We start from the raw sequence: 24,476 nt of genomic DNA on the forward strand, positions 1-24,476 counted from the left end.
AATCAATATTTTTGGTTTCACTCGGCGAAAAATATAGTCTTTTGGCCAAAATATAACTCAAATGACAATGCCAGTTGTTGACGTTTGCGGTCTTCAACTCTTCAGTTAGCTGTCAATGTCTGCTAAAAAAAGACTGCAAAATAATGTTGCTATAATATTGTATTATAGAGCCTTCTAATATGGATTCCTCATTCAGGTTAATTGGTTGATTTTTTTACACATACTTTATAATTAAGTTATTTTCATTATTTTAGTAACTTGTCAATGAGTAGTATAAAATTGTATGTCTTGTGAAGGTCGAAGTATGTAAGTTGAATTTTTATAATTTTAAGGTAATATATACTAGGTTTGCACTGTTGTATTGAAGAATATTGAAAGCAACATGTATTCAAATATTCGATTTTTTTGTGACTTATACTGAAAATTTAAAAAATGTGTGAATTCATATTCATAAATAAGTATCGGTATAATTAATGTTTGAGATTTTTTTTATTAAAATATGTTAATTTTTTTTCAGAACAATCCGTATAACAGCTTTAAACGAAGAGTCTGATGATGAAAGTGAGTCGGAGAAAGAAGAAGTAACTCGCGAAGCTTTAGAAGAAATAGCACTCCAACAGTATGCGAAAACATTAGAATTACAAAGAAAGGGAAATACAAAAGATGCCTTAAAGTTATTAAAGGATTTGTTGGACACGGAATTGTTAGACGAAGTTGAAAAACCCCTAGAAAAAGATAATATTTCAAGACCACTCCTCAATTTGAAATATCTCTGCTATCGTAATGTCGCTTCTATATCGTCACAGTTGGGCGATAACGAATCGGCTATCGAAGCCTACTTGGAAGCTTCCGAACTGGACGACACCGACGTAACGCTATGGCACAGACTCGGCAAAATAAGCCTGCAATCTGGCAAATTCGAATTGGCATCGTTTGCTTTTCAGCGAGGCGTCGACTGCAATCCGAAACATTGGCCGTGTATAGACAATTTAATAACGGTCCTATTGGGCTTGGGAAATTACAATGACTGCATCGCAAATATATACAATGCGTTAGATTTAGACAAAGATTATTATAGAGGTAGAGTCTACCGTAAGCACATATTCTCAGATTATCCCTACGTTTTGGAATATCTCACGCTGTTGAATCCCATGTATAAATGGCGACCCGAGAACGACGTAGACGTTTGTGGAGAAAAGTATGATGCTCTTTTGAAAGAGGCTGAAATTATCAACAACCGCTATATAGATCAGATCAACGATAATAGGGTTGTTGAACGTCTTCCAGTGCAGACTTTGCACAAACCCATTGAGAAGTTGACTTGGGCTAGTTTAGGGGAATCTTTAACTGAAATGCACGCTTACATGACGGATAATGCTATAAGTCATGCGAGTATACTTCAGATAGCATTACCTGAAAAGAATGTCGATGTTCCTTTAGGAATTGAACCGATGGATGTTGATTGTGTTGAGAAGGTCGCGGTTGAACCATCTGTCGATCAGATCAGCGTTGAGGATATTAAGAGTGAAAATGAGAAGGTTGAAGAGGTGAAAACGGGTTCTGAGAATGAAAAGGAACCAAATGAACAAGATTTGTCTTTAGTTCAAGAAGGAAACAAATCAGGAAATGATGCTAAAGATTCTAAAAAGAACACTACTAGAAGACGGGGGAGTTCTCTTAGTTTTTTAGAGCAATGGGAGTGGTGTACGAAAAGACGGTCTTCGCGTAAAAAGACTGTTAATAAACAAGATAGAAATGACGAAACTATTTACGATACGCTCAAACGATTGCTACCTCAGAATTTGCTATCCGACGATATGAAACAAGACAGTAAACCGAAAGAGTTCAAAGCTGACGACTCATTAGACACCATGGACATTTATAAATTGTTTGAAGAAAAGGAAAATAAGATTCAAGATATACCGCTCATCGAAGAGAACGGCTTGGAAAGTCTCAAATACTTCGGATCTGATAAGGAAGAGGGTGACGTAGAGAAATTCATTAAAAAGTATATGGAAAATGAATGCGATATCATCACAATGGTCGACGAGTTCGTATTGACTTTGTCTCAGCTGTGGAAATTGACGTGGCCGGAGCCTTTAGGCGACGTGTTCGTCAAAGCAAATCAGTGCTCAAAGCAACATTTCGATCCTCCGATGGGATTTGACAACAGTGACAACAGCATCAACAGATTTGTCGACATCAACATGACCCATTTAGAGGTAACGGTCGGAAAGTTGATCAAAAACACAGACGACTCGTCGAAAGAGCCTATCGAGATTGAAACACTCGACCTGTTGAAGTTCATATGCCCGAGATACGAAGGCACTTATAAGGAGATGCTCGATATAATCATGAGATACCTTTGGGTGAGATGTCACGCGCACTTTTACGAGGGCAAAACTGAATTCGCTTTGGATTGTTTGTATCAAATGAACTACGAATTCAGCCGTATGTCCGACGACGGCCATAGCTATGTATTGCAAGTGCCAAATTTCAGGAATAAGTCAATCATTAGCAAGTGTAATGTCGTTGATTTGCTGAAGTCTTTGGAACGGAATAAACAACTGGCGACCGTGTTGAGTTTGTACGATGCGGAGAAGTACGAAGAAGCGCTACCGATTCTGCAAGATTCGTTTAAGAATTGTCAGATTCAAGCGAGCAAGCAGGAGTGGGCTGATATGGGCTTGGATTGGGCCGTACATTTGGTCGTCTTGTTGGAGACGCTGTGGGCTTTGGAAAACATCGAGCAATGCTTCACTTGGGCCGTTCTCTGTTTGCACGAAGCGCTCAAGCAATTCTTGCTACACACTCCCGGCAACGATGAGTACGAAAAGTGGTCGATGACCGTCGTCAAGATCGTAATGACCATAGAACACATTTTAAAAAAGGAAGGCAGCTCTTATTTAGACATCTTATCTGAAAAACCATTGGCCAAGCTGGTGCAAGATATCGTTCAGATTATCGTGCACCAGTTGGACGATGCTAATAATTCGGAAGAGCTATCGTTGGACACGACAGTGCCTTGGATTTTACTGCATTACATTTTACAACGCGAGGAAGACTGCGGAAGGGGGCAAAAGAAGAGTGTCGACGATGATGTCAGCGATAAAGAAGACGTGCCGGCTTCGCTGATGATTCTATTCACGGCGCACAACTACTTAGGAAAGAAGAACTGGTGCACTAATAATGATAATTATTTGTTGTATTTTACATTGAATGCTGTTATACCTCGTCTGAGGTCTCCCGCTTTAGCTTCGGCCGTCGAAACGATCAGTCAGTGCTTGGAACAAGTCGTGTTTTGCCTCTTCGGTCATCCTTCAAAGAAGACTAAGATACGATACTTGTACGATCACAATGCGACACCTTCGAAGTTGGATTGGAATTTGGCTCAGAATATATTTGAATTGTATAGGCCGTACGAAATGCCCGGATTCAACTCGTACAAGCTAGGTTCTATTACGTCGGAGACTGAGCAGTTGTTGCAAAGGATGCTATCGTTGATGCCGACCAATTGTGATCCTCAACCGTACGTTTCTGATGTGATAGCGTATATAGAAAGTAAGAAAGAGAATCTTCCCGATGCTAATATACCTTTTCCGTACAAGATACGCGATATATACTATTTGTTGGCCGATTATTATTTAAAAAACAGCGAAACAATTAAGGCTTTGAAGTATTATACGTATGATATTGCCATTAGTAAGCATCGTTTCGATTCTTGGGCCGGTATTGCTTTGGCTAGAGCTAGCGTGCTCGAGACCAAGTTGAATTCTTGCGAGACGTTCAAATCAGAAATGGAATATCTCAATCGGGCAGCGGCCGTAGAGCGTTGTTTCAAAAAGGCGTTGGAAATCGATTCGTCGCATTCTATGTTGTGGATCGAATATGGCGAATTTGTATACGGCGTACATTCTTTTTGTTCTAGAATGCTAAAGCAAGCAAGCGAATCGCTCAGTATGGAGAATTTCGAAACGTTAGAAAAGCGTAAGAATGATATGTTGGACACTGCTCATAAATGTTTTATGGCCGCTCACGAAGAGTGGAAGATAGAGTTTGAGAGTGATGATAAAAGTTTGCAGGATGAGCGTTGGTTGCATTATTACATGTTGGGGAAGATTGCCGAGAAGAAAAGCGAAGCTCCTATCGTATATTTGGAGCACTATTTGAAAGCTGGAAAATATCTGTTGGAGAACAACGCTACATACCCGTCCAAAATAAATTATAATAATCCTCAAAATTTGTCTGTAGAAGCGCTCGAAATCCATTATAGAATACATGCGTCCATTTTGAAGTATATTGAGCAGCACGAGAATAAGGCGATAATGGCCTCGGTTGGCAAATCGTTTAAGGATTGCCTCAATCAATGCATTTCAGGACCGTTTTCGAAGAAAAAACAGACGAAGGATACCCAAAATGAAAAGGAATCTGCTGTAGAAGCCGTCGAGAAGGATAATTCAGAATTAGTCGTTGAGAAGGCAACGGAACAGCCGGAAAAGCGGCCTTTAGACGGGGTCGAAAATGAAGAGTCGTCGTCTAAAAAGATCAAACTGGCCGAAGCTGAAAAGTCTGCAGACGAGCCGGAAAAACAGCAGTCTGAAAATTCATCAAACGAGAATACGTTTAAAGGCTACGACAAGAAGGATATATTCACCGGTGATTTGTTAGATACGGCTTGCGAGGTAGTGATCGGTTCCGAGAAAGACTCCAGCGAAGGAAACGAGATTTTATTAGACAAAGGAATAACCGATACGTCCACTTCCCTGCAAGCTTCGGATCAGTATCAAAACAACAACGAAGCCGAAGTCATCAGTCCTACAGAGAATAAAGTCGCCGAGAGCACCATCGAAGTACCCAACAGGGATACGGTGATACACGAACCGAATGTTGATGTGAAAGATTCGGCTGACGTTGAAAAAGTTGAAAAAGCTCCGGTGATAATAAAAGAACCGAGAAGAACCTCTCAAGAAAGCACGACGACGACTACGGCCACGTCAAAAGACGGCTCGAGCAGTGAAAGCAGCTCCGATTCGAGCTCCGACGATTCAAGTTCAGACTCCTCCTCCGATTCCAGCAACAGTAATAGCAACAGCGATAAGACCGATGCTGAAAAGACTGAAATGTGTAGTGAAGAAATCGATTATATCATTTCTACATGCTTGGATAATTTGGAAGACTGCGTGAGCAGGTTTCCACAACACTACAAAGCTCTATATAGACTGGCTCATTATCATTTCTATTATAAAAAGGATAAGAATGTAGAACGGTGTAAAGATTTGATGCTGGGTGCGTTTTTAGGACGCAACAATTCTAGGATGCAAGGATTGTTCAGCGAAAGGAAGAACAGTAATTTCTTCAATGCTATATGGCGCATTCCGGCAAGCGAAGTGGACCGGCCTGGAAGTTTCGCCTCGCACATGAGTCGCTGCGTTTTAATCACAATGGAAGTGCTGAAGGAAACCGACGATCATAAAATGCTATTGGACTTGAGCTTGCAACTGCAGAAAACTCCCGAAGCTGAAAAGAAGTACTTACGAGACGCGGAGCGGACGGAATTGTCGCAACAAGCACTCTCGTTGTGTATACGTTCAATGAAAGGCATATTAACATCGAATACAAAGTCGAACACTTCACTCACGTTCGAAGAAAGGAAGAACATTTCAAATTTCATGGCCGACGTTTATAAGTCGTACCAGAAAGTTCAAAAGCACATACCGAGCAAAGTCCAATCGTTCTCATCGATCTTGACCGATTGTTATAAGGTGTTGACCGGTGGGGTTTTCAACGAGAGTGCTAATTTGATCGAACTCAGTGTGAAACACTGTCACAGTCTGCTGTCGGCCATGAAGCAGCAAGCCAACTCGTCCAACTCTTCGGTCAGCAGCACGCAAAATAGCAATTCCGTAACGTCTACGGTCCAGTCTAAAAAACCACCGAAGATGATCGAACCGATCAAACCAGCACCGCCGACGACTACGGCTAGTAGCTTTTTGCCGACGTTAGATCTGAAGCAATCTTTTGCTAAAAATGCTTACGCTCAAAATATAAACAATTCATTCATGCCTTACTTGCCTGTAATGGATCCTCTACTATCGGCCTTGAGCAACTTTGATAGAGCCGCTCTGCAGTATGTTTCGAATATGGGAAACTTTGCTAACTTGACCAACACTGCTTCCGGAAGCGCATTCAGAGCTGACTTCCTACAACAGTTCATGTCTACGAGCTTAGCAAGCACTTTGGCGCAGATGAAGCCCGTTTATCAAGCGCCCGTAGTCAAAACTAAGTCTGTCGATAGTACAAAGACTTCTAAACCACCTCAAGTGCCTAGCTTGAAACGGCAACTGTCTACCGGTAGCCAACAGCCTCCTTCCAAAGTAAAGTCTAACTTTCAAAGAAGCAACAGCTACGTGAACAGTTTCAACGTGCAGAATCCGCCGACAAAGAAAACCGTAGTCAGCGAAACGAAAAGCAGCACAGTCGTCACAACCACGACGGCTAACACCATACTAAATCCACAAGTCGTGTTCAATGTACCACCTAGCAGTAGTGTACAGGTTAAACCAGCTCACATGTCGACAACGCTATCCTCGCCGGGAGCCAGCGGCAGTGTTAAGCCGGCTCACATGACGACGACTTGCACGGTGAACACGGCTCTTCACGCGAAACCACCGATGCCCCATCAGCAGGTCAGCCCTGGAAAAACGTTGCAGGAGAAGCTGGCGGAACGGCAGAAACAAAATCCAAACATTACGAAGAGCAGTCCTACGAGTAGCAAGCCGACGTCTCCGAGATCGATCGCTTGCGCTGCATTTTCTGGCAAAATACCAGCGTCGTTGACTATAACGAAGTCTTCGGTTGCTGGTAAAAACGTGCTGCCGAATGAGGTCAAACTTTCGCCCGAGGAAGGCCCTTCGAAGAAGCCGGCGGTTAAAAAGATGGCGAGGTTCGAACCGCCGGAGAAGATGGTCAAGGCGAAGAACATCGTAGACACGTCGGAGATAATAGTGCTCGACGATGATGATGATTGATTTGTTTATGTTGTTGAAATCGTCTCAATGGTGTTCATTATGTAGTTCATAGCGGAATAGATAGGTTTTTTTAGCAAGATTTAATGAAATTGTTACTATATTATAATGCGATTGATATATTAAGCTCAATTCAGTCTAAAATACTTGCGAAATGATCTCTTTTTAACGTAATAAAAAATATAGAAAATATTATAAGAGTGTTCCTTGTATTTATACATATCTTGTTCTGATTGTGAAGATCTTGAATTATTTATATTGGAGTAGAATATTATGATTTCAGTCTGTTTTATGACGGAATCTATTAATTTGTGTAACGATCATAGTTTGGTTTTAATTTGGCATAAGTGACGTGCGGTCAATACAAGCGGTAGATGCGGCGCATGCTCTATGATTCTAAAATGTTTAAGATTTTTTTAAGATAATGAAATGTGACAGACGTCAGCTGATAATTTTGCAGAAGTAAATGCTTATGCAGTTTAAAATATTGAATATCAATAGTATAAATATTTCTGCGTTGATATTGATTGAATAATAGCGACGAGTTATTGATGAATTTATTGTAATTTGCATAAAAGACGAACAACACAACGTCCACGACAAGATGATAACGCGATTAAATGGTTACACGACATAATGTTCACGGACAAAATGTTCATACTTTTGATTAGACTGGTATGTCCGATATTTATTTATTATTAATCTGTCAAAGGACGTGTATAGATCTTCGTCACCACACGTTTTGTTGAATTTTTGTACGTTTTATACATTAAAAAAATCATTTTTGAACGTATGAATGTTTTGTGTATGAACATTATGTCGCGTCATCATTTTGTCCATGAGCATTATGTCGCACAATAATTTTATCTGTGGACATTATGTCGCTTTATGTTTATTTTGCTGTGAACGTTGTGTCGTTAAACATTTTGTCTGTAGACGTTTCGTTGTGGAACCAATTTGTATGGCAAAAAAAAAAACGAACATTCAACTCTTTGTAATAAGACTTTTGCGTTTTTCTTTCGATCGCACGTAACTGCTATACATATTATATGATTATAATCACATGTAATTACAAAGTCTGGACTAGTAAATAAATTGTAATACGAAAATGTTATTTCGTTGTATAAAAAAAACAAAAGAATTACACAATGTCGAATAAATAATGTTTAATGTGAAAAAAGTATATATTTTATTGTGTGACACGAAGGTATTTAAATAAAGTTAATATATAAACGATAACACCGATATAAAAATTATAAATGAGAGTTTTAGCAATTGAAACATAATAATATATTGCAATGTTTATTACTTATATCGTATAGTTCTACAATTAGTACACACTCTTAAGATATCACTCTATAAAGGTAGAAATTCGTCAAGGAAAGACTAATATTCCAACCGCACGCCAACGTGACGAAATATGTAAGTATCAGTATCGGCAACGGTATCAGCAGCAACCGAGTATTTTGCAGGATCGGAAGACCTACAAATGAAATGTAATAAGATCATATCGTTATTATTCATACGTTTTAATATTCGGTGCCATCACTCACAGCTGTATCCGAGAAATGTGATGTAAATGTAATACGCAAACGACATCAACCAGAAAAAGTTTCCGACGATGCACGATAAATATCCTCCACTACTCAAAAAATCTGCAATAGTTAAAAAACAATGCAATAAACCTTTTTTTATTGTGTATAGTTGAATAGCGCAGGCTTACTGTGAAATAAGACGAGTTGGAAAAAGTGCAATATCGTCAACGGTGGAAAGAAAGCATTCATGTGAACGTCGAAAGCATAACCCCATTCTACGTCCTGTCCGAGAGGATCTCTTCTAAGATATTTATTACATACATACCTGATACAAAAGAGGATAATATAACATCAGCGGATTTGATAATGTAATATATGTAATACGTTGAAAGTACAAACCAGAAACAGGTAGCGACGAGAAGGCCAGCTCCGATAAAATCGACGAATATAACGTACAATAAAAATACTATGAATTGGAAAAATTTCAAATCTAATATAAACGCGAATCCAAGTGACGATACTGAAATAATATAAGCGATTAATTCACCGATCAAATTTCAATATTTGTGCAATTTTAACATACCGCATAGCCAAATACTGAGTAGAACTAGAAAAGCAGGATCGTCTCTTGCGAACTGTGACTTAGTTTCTGAAACGTCGTATGATAAAGTTTTAACTAAAATGAAATATTCTATTTGAAATCAATGTAATGGATTTGTCTTACGTTTTCTGTATTGAAAATTTCTATATACTTTCTGTGGTGCAATGAATAGGTATACCATTTGCCAAAGGCCGTATTCAAAGTCCATCTGACTGAATTTGAATATTCTACGTAGGTATTTGTATCGTTTGGAGGCTGCGCTTTGTGTGTCTGATTGGAAATTCGCCGGAGCGGGAAGGGGAGAACTGCTTCTCGGAAAGTTGTTCCATTTTTCGCTGGGAACCGGTGATGTGGGGTATTTCATTCTGATGCAATGGCTGTTTTATTTTATAATGTGCTTGTAAATGATTTGTACATCAAATCGTTTGATAAACGCCAGTAAAATCACTATTCCATCGGTACAAAGTGGTAAGATTTCAATTTTTTGTTTCCAACGGTAGATCTGTCAAACCTACACGTTTTGACGTTTAATGAAATTGGTCCTAGCAACAATATTCTTGTGCAATTATTAAATGACATTTCAGTTTGGAAAACAAATATTGTTGTATTTAATTTTGTCTACTGTATATTTTTCAAATCTGTATTTTAGATGGTTCCGCGACAAATCACTCACGGACTTTACACTCAACGGCGTTACGCGCACGAAATTCACCGACAAATCACTCACGCGACAACTGGCTCACGGCCATTACTCACGCGCAGACAAATCACTCACGCAACAAATCACTCGTGGACATTACTATCACTCCGGGAAAAATCACTCACGCGATATTTTGCTCAAGGAATTATTAAAATAGCGTACAAAAACGGTATTTTTTTTACACAATAATTATTCCAAAACTCAATTAACCGTATCGTGACTAATTATCACACTATCCTATCACAGATAAATAAATAAGTCTTTGAAATTTAACTCATTAATATGTAATATGTATTAATATATTATATCCTAATTAAATGTGATTTAATATTTTGATTGTTAAATCTGATAAATGGCAGCAAAATTTTAAACATTTTGCAGTAGACTTAACAATTTTTATTTCGTCTTTATTTTTCGATTGCACCTACTTTTTACAAGGCTTTTTCAAATTCAAGTTATGCTTCTTAATGCTAATTGATGACAAAATAATAATAAAATTATTATATTTAAGCGCGGAATATTTCATTCTTAACAATGGTAATTTAAGTCTCTAAACATTATCTCAATCTCTAATCATCATTGAATGAATATTTATTTATTTATTATTAAATAGAAAATTTCTAATGAATTATTTCACAATTAACAGTTTTAAACTAAAACTAACAATTATAATATAACATAGTTAACAAAATTTACAAAACTATAATTAGTAACCCTAAAATAATATATAATAATTCCAAACATAGCATTTTATTAAACTTTCATATATAATTACGTCATCTTCCACAGAGGTATCCATTAACACCCCTCAAGAAAGCACCAATGCTACCTTTAAAGCACTTCTAATGCTCTCAGGAAGGGCATTGTATATTTGAACACCTGGAAAACAGAAAACAGGGCAGAATTTACTCACGGTGTGAAGAGGCGATTAGCAGAGAGTAGTTTGGGTTCAGACAAGGCTTGGGAACCCGAGAGGCCCTTTTCTGCATGAAAACACTACTCCAAAGATGCAGAGAAGTCCGTAAACCTGTGTCCATCTGTTTTATAGACTTTGAAAAGGCCTTTAACCGTGTCCAACACGCTCGCCTGATGGAAACTTTAAAAAATATTGGCCTGGATGACAGAGATGTCAGATTGCTATGAAATATTTATTGGAATCAGACTGCAGTAGTACGTGTCGACGACCAATTCACTGATGAGATTTCTATAGAACGGGGCGTCAGGCAAGGATGCATCCTATCACCTACTCTTTTTAACACCTACACCGAATCCATCTTCCACGATGCTCTCCAAGAAGCGGAGGTCATCAAGGTGGGCGACGAGACGATCACCAATATAAGATATGCTGATGAAACGGCACTAGTCGCTGAAAATTTAGCAGACCTGCAAAGATCTCTAGACCGTATACATCAAGAAAACAATCGAAGAAGTCTGTGCATAAAGAAGACAAAATTTATGATAGTAGATAGAATGCAAACAGACACCGGGGATCTAACGTTGGATAGAGAGGTGATAGAAAGAGTAAAAAGATTCAAATACATGGGTACCTGGCTGAATGAAGAGATGGACCCAGATGAAGATCTAAGAATCCGCATCGAGATGGCTAGAACAGCATTTATAAAAATTAAGGCGGCGCTTACAAACAAGCATCTCAATCTTCATACGCGGTTGAGATTCGCGAAGAGCTACGTCTGGACGGTATTACTACACGGATGTGAGACGTGGACATTGAAGACCAAGATGATCAGCCGCATCGAAGCTTTTGAGATGTGGGTCTACAGGCGTATGCTGAAGATTCCGTGGACCAAAAATATATCAAACGAAGCTGTCCTCGGCATGATGGGGAGAGGCAGGGAACTTGTTTCTGTCATCAAGCGAGATGGAGTACCTCGGACACATGATACGGGGTCCAAAATACGAATTTCTCCGTTTGATAACCATGGGGAAAATAGAAGGAAAATGATGGATTGGCAGGAAAAAGTTATCTTGGTTTCGAAACATGCGCATGTGGACCGATATTAGCGCCGAAGAGCTGTTCCGAGCCGCTGAAGACCGATGCGGATATCTTCAAATAATCGACGAGGTGGTCGCCAACGTCCGGATGCGGCAAGGCATTAACAAGAAGTGGAAAACACCTCCTGCAGTTTTTGCTTTCTTAACTCTACCTATAATTAATTTATTCCTATTTCTAGTTTTATAATTATGTATATTTCTATTCCTAACTATATGATTATTAAAATACGTAAAGCTAGAAACAAACAGTTTAAGTTTCTCATGATTTTATATACGTAGTTTGAAGAACCACTTCTGAAGTTAATGTAATCAATTAAATTATTCCTATGTACGTGAAATCAGGTTATATGTAAACTAAACTATTGGTTTGAAATTTCAGAATCCATCAAAATATCATTGGTATAAACACTTCAGATCAATCCGTTTCAAAACTGCAGAAACTTTGGGAAATACATCGGTTTTTTTTTTTTAAGCACGATTATATAATAAAGGATCTATATGTATGTACATATTGGGTAACGGATAGTATACCTCTGGATAAGGCTTTCACCTTTCGGATTAATTATGATGAAAATATGAACATATTCAACAACCTTTGTTGACGGTTCTCATACATATGTAGTTGATGAATAGTTTTTGTAGAATTCTGCTGATACGTTTAAGATAGGATAATTTGAAACTTTCCCAGTGAATAATCTGTACAAGTTTAGATAGGTATCGCCAAGATAAACGTTGAGCAATGCAGGCGAAACTTTTCATTTCTCTTTGCGGTGGCAATGGAGAGATGTGTCAGTATCGGAGTTCCGCATCGCAAGTAATAGTAATAGGGAATGCCAGACGGTTGAGAAGCGGAGTTACGAGCGCACTGACAAAGAAAAAATGGTCAAGGTGAGCGGCGCCGGGCGCGTTGATGTAACACTAAATAAAGCGGAAAAAGTGGGAGACATTACGAGGAGCTTTCGGACATCGCTACGGTCGCATTCGAAGATCAACTTCGCGCGCTTGCGCACGCGCAGTCGAAACAATCACTCTCTAAAATTCAAACACGATAATCAACAATTAAACGATCACAACACGTCTTTAAAATTATAAAAGTAATTTACAAATACACATCTTCAAGGAAGTCGCCCGTATTGTCCGTATTCGAATGATGAGACGACGGCAGTTTGAAGAGCGCGCTCATTGACAGTTTAAACGTAACAATCGTAAACACGACCATACGTGCGAGTGCAAAATGAATGCCATGCAATAAATTTCGTTTATACATTGATAAGTGCGACGTTAGTGTTATTAGTGTAGTTTGATTGTGTATAAATTAAATTAAAGTTTTTCGATTATGGCGTTTACTTTTGGACGACTCGTCGCTACTGTTATCACCATTGCAGGTATATATAATTTTTATTTCATCTTAAATATTGACTAAAAATAATACGAGGAGGAGATTAAAGGAAAAATAATGTTTTTTTTTTTATATTCATCGAACATAGTTTTGTAAGAAAAATACTGCTTTAGAAGTATTTGAAGTATTTATATAAAAGAGTAATTGTGATGATTTTTCTTCGTATTTGAATTAAATCAAATCCTCACGTACTATTTGCCGTTAAGAGATTGCATGAATTTGTTTTTATATTGTTCAAAAAAGTCACGAAGTTGGAGCTGTCAAAAAATTACTCATTAGATCATTATGAAAATGTGGTCATTGAATTGAGTTATACAATGAAAACCATTTCGTAATATATTATATTATAAATATAATTAATTTAATATTCAAAGCGCTTAGTTAATTTCACTTTTTAATCAAAGAGACAATGATCTTTTGTTGGGTACGTGCTACTCGTATGTACACGCATTGTTATACGAACGCGTTTCGAGTCTATCACTTTCTTTTCTACGATTCTCAAACGCGCAACGAGTCTAATAAAAAAAAAGATAATAACAAAAATTCCGAATCGGCTATTCACGACAAAAAATGAGACGCTAAATCGTTTCATTGCGAGTGAACCTCACAATAAATAATACGTTATAATTGTTATATAAAATTACTTATGCACATCGGATACAATGTACCGTGAAATTGTATGCGACTTTCTCCAGATGCGACGATCAATTTTCGAGAAGATTATATACTGCTTATTATATTGTATGTATATAAGTTGATTATATACTGTTAATGTTGCATATTTTACTTTTGTTTGCACTGAATATAATATAAAATTATGTAAAAATATTCGTATTCAGAGCGGGAACTAGAAGTTTTTTTGATGATTGATTAAATCTTTCAAATTTTTTTTGCAAAATTGCTCTTCCACACTAATTTGAACTAACCGAACATTCATATTACATCGGAGTATATTCTTTTAAATTTTAAATTTGTAAAAGACACTCTTGCTCAATAGTTAAAGAGACATTTAGACTAAGTGAGATAAGACCTTCCAGACTTTTCTAAAATCTTGGTGGTTTACAGTTTTTTTTACTTATCTGACATGGTAGAGCGAGTGAGAAGATTGAAATGAAAATATAACCGGGTATTACATGAAAAATAGACCCAAATGGTATCTAAAAGTTTTTAAAGAAATTAAGGAATGTTAAAATTTAAATGGTTATGCAAAATATAGAAAATGTGCGAGGTTTGATGAATGAATGTTGCAAAGACCAAAGAAGATTGGAAATATGTACGTTGGAGAGGTTTTCATCCAGCAGTGGGTGGTGAGCACCTACAAATGATGATATACATTTATGCTCTTATATTTATGTATATGTATAAAAAGAGAAGTAGACTGATATTGTGAGAACTCCTACTTTGGCTAGGTTTAAAACATAAACCTATACTATACTGAAAATACTCGAAATATTTCATCTCATGTGGCCTCAACTATACCAATAAACTAATTAATAATTGTAGCATGTCCTCTATTCGGGTTTGGTGCAAACGATCGACAAGCGCCAGACAGACTGAACCACAGATTAACTGGATGGCTGCTTTAAACGCAATTCTCAACTTCACGAATGATAGATTGCACATCAGATGACGAGTAACCTTTCGATGTGCACAGATGCAATTATTAAAATTGAGTTGGATCTTTCTGGCGAGTTTAATAAGGCAAAATTCGGAACTTAAGTATCAGAAGCACAGAACGTATACAGGGTAGGTGTGTCGGGACTTCGGGTAGATTTCGCTTAGTGTAAGTGCGAGCAGTGCGCACGCATAAGGTACACGTGTCGTTAATCTGTGGTTCAGTCTGTCTGGCGCTTGTCGATCGTTTGCACCGCATCGCCTCTATTCTATTTTAATCAAAGTCTATGTTAAGAAAGTAGTCATTCCCATTGTCCTATTATAAATGTAAGTAATGCATTTTATATGTTTGAAAATGTATATATGTACATATAATATATCTCGAAGAAAATGCTTGATTTAAATCAAATCAACGCGACTGATTGTGAAGCGTGACACAGTTTGAAAGGCACTGATGTGTGTGCGTAGATTTTAAATTAACATAAATGATGGGCACCGTGCGTTTGAACCCCAAAATTGTATCACCTCTGCTATATAATTCTAAACTTTCCTAATTAGCATTTCATCTGGAGCAACTGGTTTCCTAACAGTTGCGACACTGGTTCGTACCAATTTGATGTAACGCATAGTATATCGGATGATCGAGACTGGATGCAATGTTGACGTCATTAGTATGCGATAAACCGATCGAAAGTGACGACAAGATTTCTCCCGGTGTGACCTGGTGAGCAGACGATGAGCTCACAAGATGATGATATAATCAGCACGACACCTAGGTGCACACATAGATTGTGAATCGATTGGTCCTCGTCTTTGGCATTTGAAGTTTAAGTTTTGGGTGTATAAGGACCCTCATTTGGAAGGACGTGGACGAGGCTGATCCGTCGATTTTGGTTGTCGGAACCAACTTTCTAAAGTGTCCGATCGAATGAGTAAAAGATGCTATTTATGCTACGGGGCCGGATCTCTGGTTCGCCAATTCGACGCCTCCGTCTTCACAATGGTTTACCATTGTGTCGTTATTTTCTTTTTTTTATATTGTCTTCTCCTTCTTCTTCGTCCACTTTGGTCGATGCTAATTTTCAATTAAACAGACAGCAAGTTCCCTGATCGGTCATGTCGATTTCTATGTGAAAGTGATGGAATTACCCAGTTCTGTAGGCTTATTGTAAACAGCGTATGTAAGTTTACTTTGCAAAATACATTTGGAAATGGGTGAAAACGTCAAAAAAAAAATGCATCGAACTAAAAGAGTATGTTAGAGATCATGTTGAGTTAGCTCAGATCTACATACATTCATAGATAGTTCCAAATACTTACAATATTTGAAATTTGGGCAGAGTAATTAATCCAAACTTGATCCCAAGGTTATCTAATTGTAGAAGTTAATAATCTTCCATTTTCCATCTCCTGACAGAAGTAAATAAAATTGAGACAATCTATATATGTATATGTTACACCGAATCCGTGAAATTGTCTTTTACACGCATTCGGCAAGAGAATTGCCGAATGCGTGAAAAATGCAAACATGTTGCCCAGTTCACGGATTCCGTAAATTCTTTGGCGAATGCGTGTATTCGCCAAGAATTTGTCTGCTCAAAGCATGGAGTCGGCAAATAGACAGCAGCTCTCCGGTGTTGTTTTTTAGAACTGGACAGCGTGGACAAATGTCAAAGTGACAGCTGAATGAGGATGTTTAATTAAGTTTAATTTACATATTATTATGTATAATATGACTACATACATATGTTTCGATCATCTCATATGACTTATACATAAATTAATGTCATTTTTATACATTTTGATCAATATTTTAACAGTGAAATATATGTATGTAGTCATATTATACATAATAATATGTAAATTAAACTAAATTAAACATCCTTATTCAGCTGTCACTTTGACACTTGGTTATAATATAACACGCTGTCCAGTTCACGCATTCGGCAAAGAATTTACGGAATCCGTGAACTGGGCAACGTGCTTGCATATTTCATGCATTCGGCAATTCTCTTGCCGAATGCTTGTAATAGACAATTTCATGGATTCGGTGTAACATATATATAAAATTTAATGTCTGTCTGTCTCGTATCGGCTCCTAAACAACTCGATCGATTATGATGAAACTTTTAGGACTTGTTGTATGCATGTCCGGGAAGATTACTGTGAAAAAAAACTGGAAAAAACCTCTTAATAATAATATTCGTAATTACGATCTCACCGACGCCAAAGTATGAAGTGCCATTGTGTAGTCAAGGAAATGTGTTTTTTGGTAACCACGTTAACAGGTTGGTTTATGACGACACGGCGTTGAAGATACGTTACTCCACGGCATTGAGCTCCAACCATCACTTGAAACGGGAACGGGAATTGCATGCTTTATTCTGGCATTGCAACGCATGCCGGATTCAGCTAGTTTTATATAAGAATTCACAACACCTTTTCATAACTAAACTACCAAATGAATGGTCGTCTCCAGAATCACTTGAATCAGTTAATTTCAAGAGAATTCTATTTTTATCATGATGAATGAGCAATCTGGAGATTGGATTATTTATAATACTGTTGCGTAGGGGTGGGTGGAGGATCCAAATAAAAGGCCAAAGTCGCTTCACAGCATTTATTGAATGATTCAGGAGGTCCACGTGCAGCCAGCGCTCGTTCCAGAATACTCCCTGTACAAAGTGTACCTCCTTTTGAAGGGCAAGTTGCTCACTACAGCTTCCCCGATCCGTTTATTTATCCATTCTTTAGGCACGTACAGTTTTACAGTCTCAAGCTCTCGTCCAGATTCTGAGAACTCTAGCGGGAAGTGACACTCCATTGTCCATCCTCAAATGCACTTTGCCGGCAGATCCTTTTCTCCTGTTTTCCCACGTTACAATACAATACGCTAGCGAAAGTACACAGCTCTGTTGGGGCTCAGATTAGTATATATTGAATACCTGATTTTACTGTTTGTCTGACTACGGTTTTGTACATATTATGTATGTATATGTATATACATATATACATTAAAAATTCTTTATGTACTGTGGATTGTATAAAAATATCCAAGCTGTTATTTAAATTTAAATACTACACGTAGTTGAGAATCATTTATTTGAATTAATTAAATGATTTATTGAATAATGGCAGATTTTTTTTATTGATAAAAAGGGGGCTTTAAGTTTTATAGCTGAATTTTTTTTTAAATTTAAAATAAAATCTTCTGCTTTTTGTGCAATCACTACATATGATGCGTGTATGAAAAGTGATGCAACATTAAAATTGCGCCAATTGTCCACTTTTAACGTCATCAAATCTTGGTAAAAACCCACTGTGCTCTTGCAAAACATGAAACATTATTACGACAGAATGGCTGAAATCAATGACGCCATTGATTCATCTAATGTAAATAAACTTAAAAGTTATTTAAAGAGAACTTAAACACGGTTTGTCGTTTGTCTGTTTAAGACATGCCTCAACAATATGTCAATTTTGCCTGTTGACATCGAATGTCAACGGGCATAATACTTGCACATATTTCACAGTATATGTTCGTTTGAAAGATCCAATCGATGTAATTGATTTATTTAGGTAATTGATTTATTTCCATAATGAGTCTTTTATTTGATGTACAAAAGTAATGAGGGAAATTGACTGGGAATTCGGCGCGTCATTACCATCGCAATTTTGTTTGAACTTCGCGAGTCATCTTCCAGTGAATCTGCACAAACTGTATCATCATCATCATCTTGAAGCAACGCGTGCCCAAGGTTCGGTGTCGTTGTGTACACCTATTTACTTTTTCATACAATGGTGTTAATTTCAATGTTCCGTTGGATTGATGTGACAACGGTAGAAAGTCTCCAAAATATCACCTGTCGTTTTCAGAAATCCGACAGTCCGAGTAAAAGCTACCACTCTATATACACAAACGACTCGTGTTTTCTTTTTTCTCCTAAATTTACAACACTATTATTAACATCAGTTTACAGAAAAAAAATGATTCAATTAATATATAATACTTCCCTTTTACGTTTTTATATGTTCATTAGTATTGTACCTGATGAAATATCATCGCATGGGTGTTGGCATATTGAGTTATTAAATAAAAAATAAAATAAAAGAAATGTGTCGGTCGTGTTCGATCCGCACGCCGTCGAATTTTTTTCAAATACCCTTTAACCGCTTAGACGCCCAGCCGACGCGCTGAGCGTATAATAGATACGCCTTAAGGCGCTTTGGGCAGCTAAGCGGTTAAATATATTTAATTGTTTAATAGGAAAAAAATGGTAAAAACTAACTACCTACCTATATAGCCAGTAGCATAGCTCGGTCGTTAAGCTTCTGCTTAGCGTCGAGAGGCGCCGGGTTCAATCCCATGAGCTGACCTCGATTGAAAAGAATTTTTCTGAGTACATCTGTATTGCTGCTGGTCAGACTTGGATATTTGTGACTCCAGGTCGATCGTTTCCTATCAGAGTTTGCCAATTTAATCTCTGATTTTATTGTTGAAACGGTTTCCGGTAAAATTGGCTAAATATCCTTCCTACCTACTATGTCACCACTATTTGAGATTGATTAATGTACAATAAAATGTATGTACAATTCATAGATGTTTCGTTAATTTGCGAGTTTTTCAGTGTCTCGTAATTCAGCGACTTGTATAATAAAACAAATGCTCCAATGTTTGTCATTGGCCAGGAAGGCGCATTGGGGTTACCTGTAAGGCCTTCCTGGTATATATGTAAAAAATAAATAAATATATAGACTAATTATTAAAATTTCAATAGATGGCGCTAAATTCTCAGATACTAATTTGCCCAGAGGGAATATTGGTGGCAAACAGTATACATATGTACATAAATAGAAGTTTTTTCTTTTATTATTATATTCGTACGTTTTGTTGGGATTGTTTGAGCTATGACGTACATATGTTTATCGAATCGAAACGACTATTATGGTACGGCGAGCGTTATCTCAGATAAACATACAGACACACAGAATAGAGATATTTTATATATGATAATCAAAAAAAAGTTCAGAGTTTAAATGTTACTTATACATTATATTTAATACTGTCTACTGTGGTGAATTTCCTTTTTTATTTAGAGCACCTTGTGTGCCTATAACAGTGCTCCTGTTTACTTATAATTGATAAAAATTATGAACTCTATTTTCAGTTATGAATTTGTTCTAAATTGACATTTAGTTCAATTAATTTGGATTCCTTCTTCTATCTATTCTCAAAAAGGGTTATCCCAAGTGTTTTACTTATTATTTAGGTAATCATTAGATATTTGTGAATAAAACTGAGACACAAAGTACAGTATATAGCTAACAATATCAATTTTTCCCCTTTGTATCAATGTAATACCCATTTTTCCCCTATCCATGAGTAAAACATCCCTTCGGGAGCTCCTGTTCTCTTTTTTTTTTATCTATCCCAGCTATCCAGATCAAGCACTGTGGACCTCATTATGGAAACACTCGTGTCTTCCAACCCCTTTTGGATTACCTAATTGGTCTTTTATCTATATTTTTAGCAGTAGAGATATTTCTTTATCTCTAGCGGTGACCAAGAACCAAGTGTAGTTTCCTTGATATGTTCCATTTCTGGTGTTTGGATATTGTATATATGTATATAACTCAACGTGTTGCGATTCAAAATCCTATACATTACCTTCTTTTTACATTCCTCCATAATCATATTCTTTGTAATTTAAATTACATATTTATTCAATTGAAAATACTTGTACTGTATGTGCTGGGACACACACACACACACACACACACACACACACACACACACATTCTTTGGATCTATAATAAACTATCAATCATAATTTCTCCCATCTCGGAAAGGATGCTGCGTAATGATGACTTAGTTAACGCACAAATCGAAATCTATTTGTTCGGAGGACAGCCGCGTATACGCCAGGTAGAAAGTTGTTGGTCGATTACTATTACTATGGCGCGTTATTTCAAATAATGAGTGAAAAGTTTCGTGACGATCGAATTCTTAAATGCGAATAATAATCATACGACAAACGGTGAGGCGAGAAGTAAAGGCAATCTTCCAATTTGTGGGTCGAACGAAGGCTCAAACAAGCGGCACGGCTATGGTCGACAGCACGGCTCACTTTCGGCCAAAACGTTTTGACAGGGCAACTGTCAAATTTGAACTGTTTGATTGATAGATTTTAACTATTATAGAAATACATCTAAATAAATAACAACTGTTTACATTCGTAGTACACAAATATTACGAGCCAGCAGTATTGATCAGTGGTTGCGTTTATGTATAGCACCGAGAGGTTACCGGGTTCGATCCCGTGCTAATCTTTACTTGGATTTTTTAACTCTAAGTCGATCGTTTCTTACCACAGTTTGCCAATTTATATGATTTCGTTGTTGAAACGGTTCCTCAAATTGGCAAAAATCATCATACCCGCTATGCAACAAATATCTGAATTTGATTTATGTAAAATATGTAAAAAAATATTTACATACATGTCTAAATCCATAGATGTTTCTATGGATTAATTAATTGTTAGTTTCGTGTTCTTCAGCCTCTTAAAATGCAGCGATTTATGTACTAAAAATGCATTGGGATCTACCTGTTAGAACTTCCTGGTATATACATATCTATGAAAATAAAATAAATTTTGCTACTTAAATTTAAAAATTAAAACTGATTTTATGCTTTTGATGGTGCTCCTGTATATATTACTAGTGTTGTGCCCGTTGATTACAACGGGTGGTTTCCCAAAGGAATTGATATTAAATATTAAACGCATTACACGCTCACCGAACCAACCCGTTCACTCGTTCAAAATGATGAATGAATGTGTGTGTATCTTCGTGGATGTGTGTACGCTCCTGTCGTTGACGTCACCCATCGCTCGGCCTGACGTCGCACATGTCAGACGCTCCACACCCCCCCCCCCCACTTCCCTGCTACCCCACTTCCCCGCGTTTCTTTGACTACTTGACTCTGATTGGCTGTGTCTCCACGCATTCGACACAAACATTAATAATTATCGAATTAAAATAAAGCTATATGTTATAATATAAATATTTAGTAAGGTAATTTATAGGCACGCGGGAGCACGTAATATTAATCGTAATAAAAAGTGTGTGTGTGTGTATGTGTCATCCGTAACTTGGCCGAACATTGCACATGCTTGTCGTCAAATGACGCTCCACCCCCCCCCTCCCCCACTTCCTCGATACCACGCTTCCCCGCGTCTCGAATACTTTGCTCTAATTGGGTGTGCGCCCACGCGTCTGCCACATACATAGTCACATATCCACATCGGTCAAGTCTCTTTTAATATATATTATTTACATGGGTTGTGTAGTAAATATAGTGTCAATTTAAATGTCATTGTAGTTCAATGGTCTGTAAACACGGATTCAAGTGAGCTGAACAGTCACTAAAATATATTTTTCAAACGATAGATATCAGTTATGAAACTTTCGATTTTGATTGTAATATGAAAATACAAAAAAAATATATATAAATTGGATCGTTTTTTTATATTATTATAAAAATAATGTAGGTAGAATTTTCTGCGAATCGAATAAAAACTGTTTTACATTTCAAACATTTGGTCGTAACTTTTTTACAATTACGGCCGTAAGCTACAAAGAAGCAAATTAAACGTTTACATGGTTTAGAAATTTAATTATTTTTTGCGTAAAAGTGCGTTCGAACACAACTGGCATTTACAATGGGATGATTAGTACGCCCACAATCAGCGTTTCTCAAATGGTGATGGCAAGTTTTTTTTCGTTATTTAGGTCACTAGCCCAAGGATGACACTCTTCTCGGTACATATAAATAGTCATACACTACGAGTGCAAATAGAATAATTTAACATTTTTTTTCCTCAATACAAATGTTGCAAAGCGTTTCTCTCCATATTGAAATTTCGTTTACTTTTCGGCTTTCTTTTATTTTATTTTATTTTTTCGGTTTAAAATTGTATTTTTCAAGATTACATTGTTTCAGTTGTGATTTCAACCGTAAAACTTTCATTGACAACCAATTGCCCTTAACGATTAGTTATAAACTTTTACATTAGTGTAATTCGCAAAATAATTGCAAGCATAAATTACTAGAAAGTCAGTAGCACGTTTTTACAGCAACGTGCATTTAAACTACTTACATATATGTATGTATGCACATTAATGAAAATTTCTCAGACTGAAAATCAAATCAAGGAGAAAAAGGCCATATGTACCTACATAAATGAGGTTGGCAGCTATGCAGACTTGCGACCCCGTGAATTGGCAGCATTGTAGGCGAAAACACACTGAGTGGTACGTGTTTTTTGTAGATACTTTAAAACATGCGAAGAAAACACAGCACCCCTAGCCCATACACATCGTACACAATCCCAAAAATCACCCCCTGGAGTGTTTTCGGTGATATTTTATCATTGTATTTATCATTGCTCGACAGTGATCGATAACGGTGAATCCTTCATTTAAAGAAATATAAGAGAAACTTGTCGGTTGCATATGGATGTGCATAAAAGTGTGACCTCCCAAACATATGCATTCTGCACGTGTAACTACACCCGAATTCGGTTTGGGGAACACCCACCTTTTACGGTCACAGCGGGAAGTCAAAGACACGTGATGTCTCATACCACTCAGTGTGTTTTCGGCCTTATGGGAGCTCCATTTTTTATTTCTACTTATTTTAATGTAGCATGTGTTTTGTTAGAATGAAATAAATAATACATATTGATGTTCTTAATTTTAGATATTAAAGGAATAATTATATTTGTCACTATTGGTCAATGTTTTGTGACATTTTTTTCATGAACATTTTCAGTTCATTGCCTAATAATGAGCATTTATAAATTAAACGACATATGTTTGATAATCTGAACCTTGGAAAATCAGGGTAGACTCAAATACTTACAAGATAAAATAGTTGCATCGCTTATTAAAACACTCATATTTCGTCACACTGTCGATTGTCGATAGAGGTCTATTCATGCTATCCAGCACTGCAAGACAACAGCACGGCTAACAGTGCATGGAAAAGACTACTTCTATTCATACTATACAGTAGCGTACGTTCAGACAAGCTTTGGCCGAGTGCAAGACAAAATCGGCTTACATAGATGTTCATTACAGAGCGTGACAATATTTTCACAGTATATTATCTGGTCAATATTGTCACAATATGACGTTTCCGAAAATATTCATATGCGCAGGCGCATTTTCGTTAGTACGCAAGCACTGGCTACTATGATGTCATGTCGTGCGTTAATATTTCCTTTAAATAACCATGTACTACTGTATAACGTGAATAGGTTTTGTCGGCTATTGCTATTATATCTACGCCACGTACACATTGCCGAACATATGAATGTGTCCATATATGTAGAATGTACTAAAGAATAATTTTCGTACTGCTGTTTACATGCAGTTGCCGGTCTGTATGGTGCCAGTATGAATAGACCTGCATAGTTTTTAGCTGTGTTTAGTTTTATCTACTAGTTTTATGTTATCCAGTGAGCTTCCAGAAGCTTTTAGCTTAAAATTTAAATCTCAAACTAACACTTACTTTTTTTAATGTGTT

General features: G+C 37.1%; 2 protein-coding genes across 2 annotated transcripts; one reads left to right on the forward strand and one right to left on the reverse strand.

The window, feature by feature from the left end:
* The first annotated feature begins 43 nt into the window (after positions 1-43).
* LOC143921711 (calcineurin-binding protein cabin-1-like) lies at positions 44-8,199 on the forward strand. The gene is made up of 2 exons (XM_077445062.1): positions 44-196; positions 518-8,199. The coding sequence occupies exons 1-2, from the start codon at positions 180-182 to the stop codon at positions 7,026-7,028; spliced, it is 6,528 nt and encodes a 2,175-aa protein (XP_077301188.1). The 5' UTR covers positions 44-179; the 3' UTR covers positions 7,029-8,199.
* On the reverse strand, positions 8,020-9,921 carry Unc50 (Unc50 RNA binding protein). The gene is made up of 6 exons (XM_077445063.1): positions 9,285-9,921; positions 9,144-9,209; positions 8,960-9,080; positions 8,749-8,885; positions 8,579-8,680; positions 8,020-8,508 (listed from the first exon to the last, which is right to left on the reverse strand). Exons 1-6 carry the CDS (start codon positions 9,523-9,525, stop codon positions 8,369-8,371), a joined length of 807 nt encoding a protein of 268 aa, XP_077301189.1. The 5' UTR covers positions 9,526-9,921; the 3' UTR covers positions 8,020-8,368.
* Between the last annotated feature and the right edge of the window lie 14,555 nt (positions 9,922-24,476).

The sequence above is a fragment of the Arctopsyche grandis genome, chromosome 13 (assembly GCF_051622035.1).
Source record: "Arctopsyche grandis isolate Sample6627 chromosome 13, ASM5162203v2, whole genome shotgun sequence".
NCBI lineage: Eukaryota > Metazoa > Arthropoda > Insecta > Trichoptera > Hydropsychidae > Arctopsyche > Arctopsyche grandis.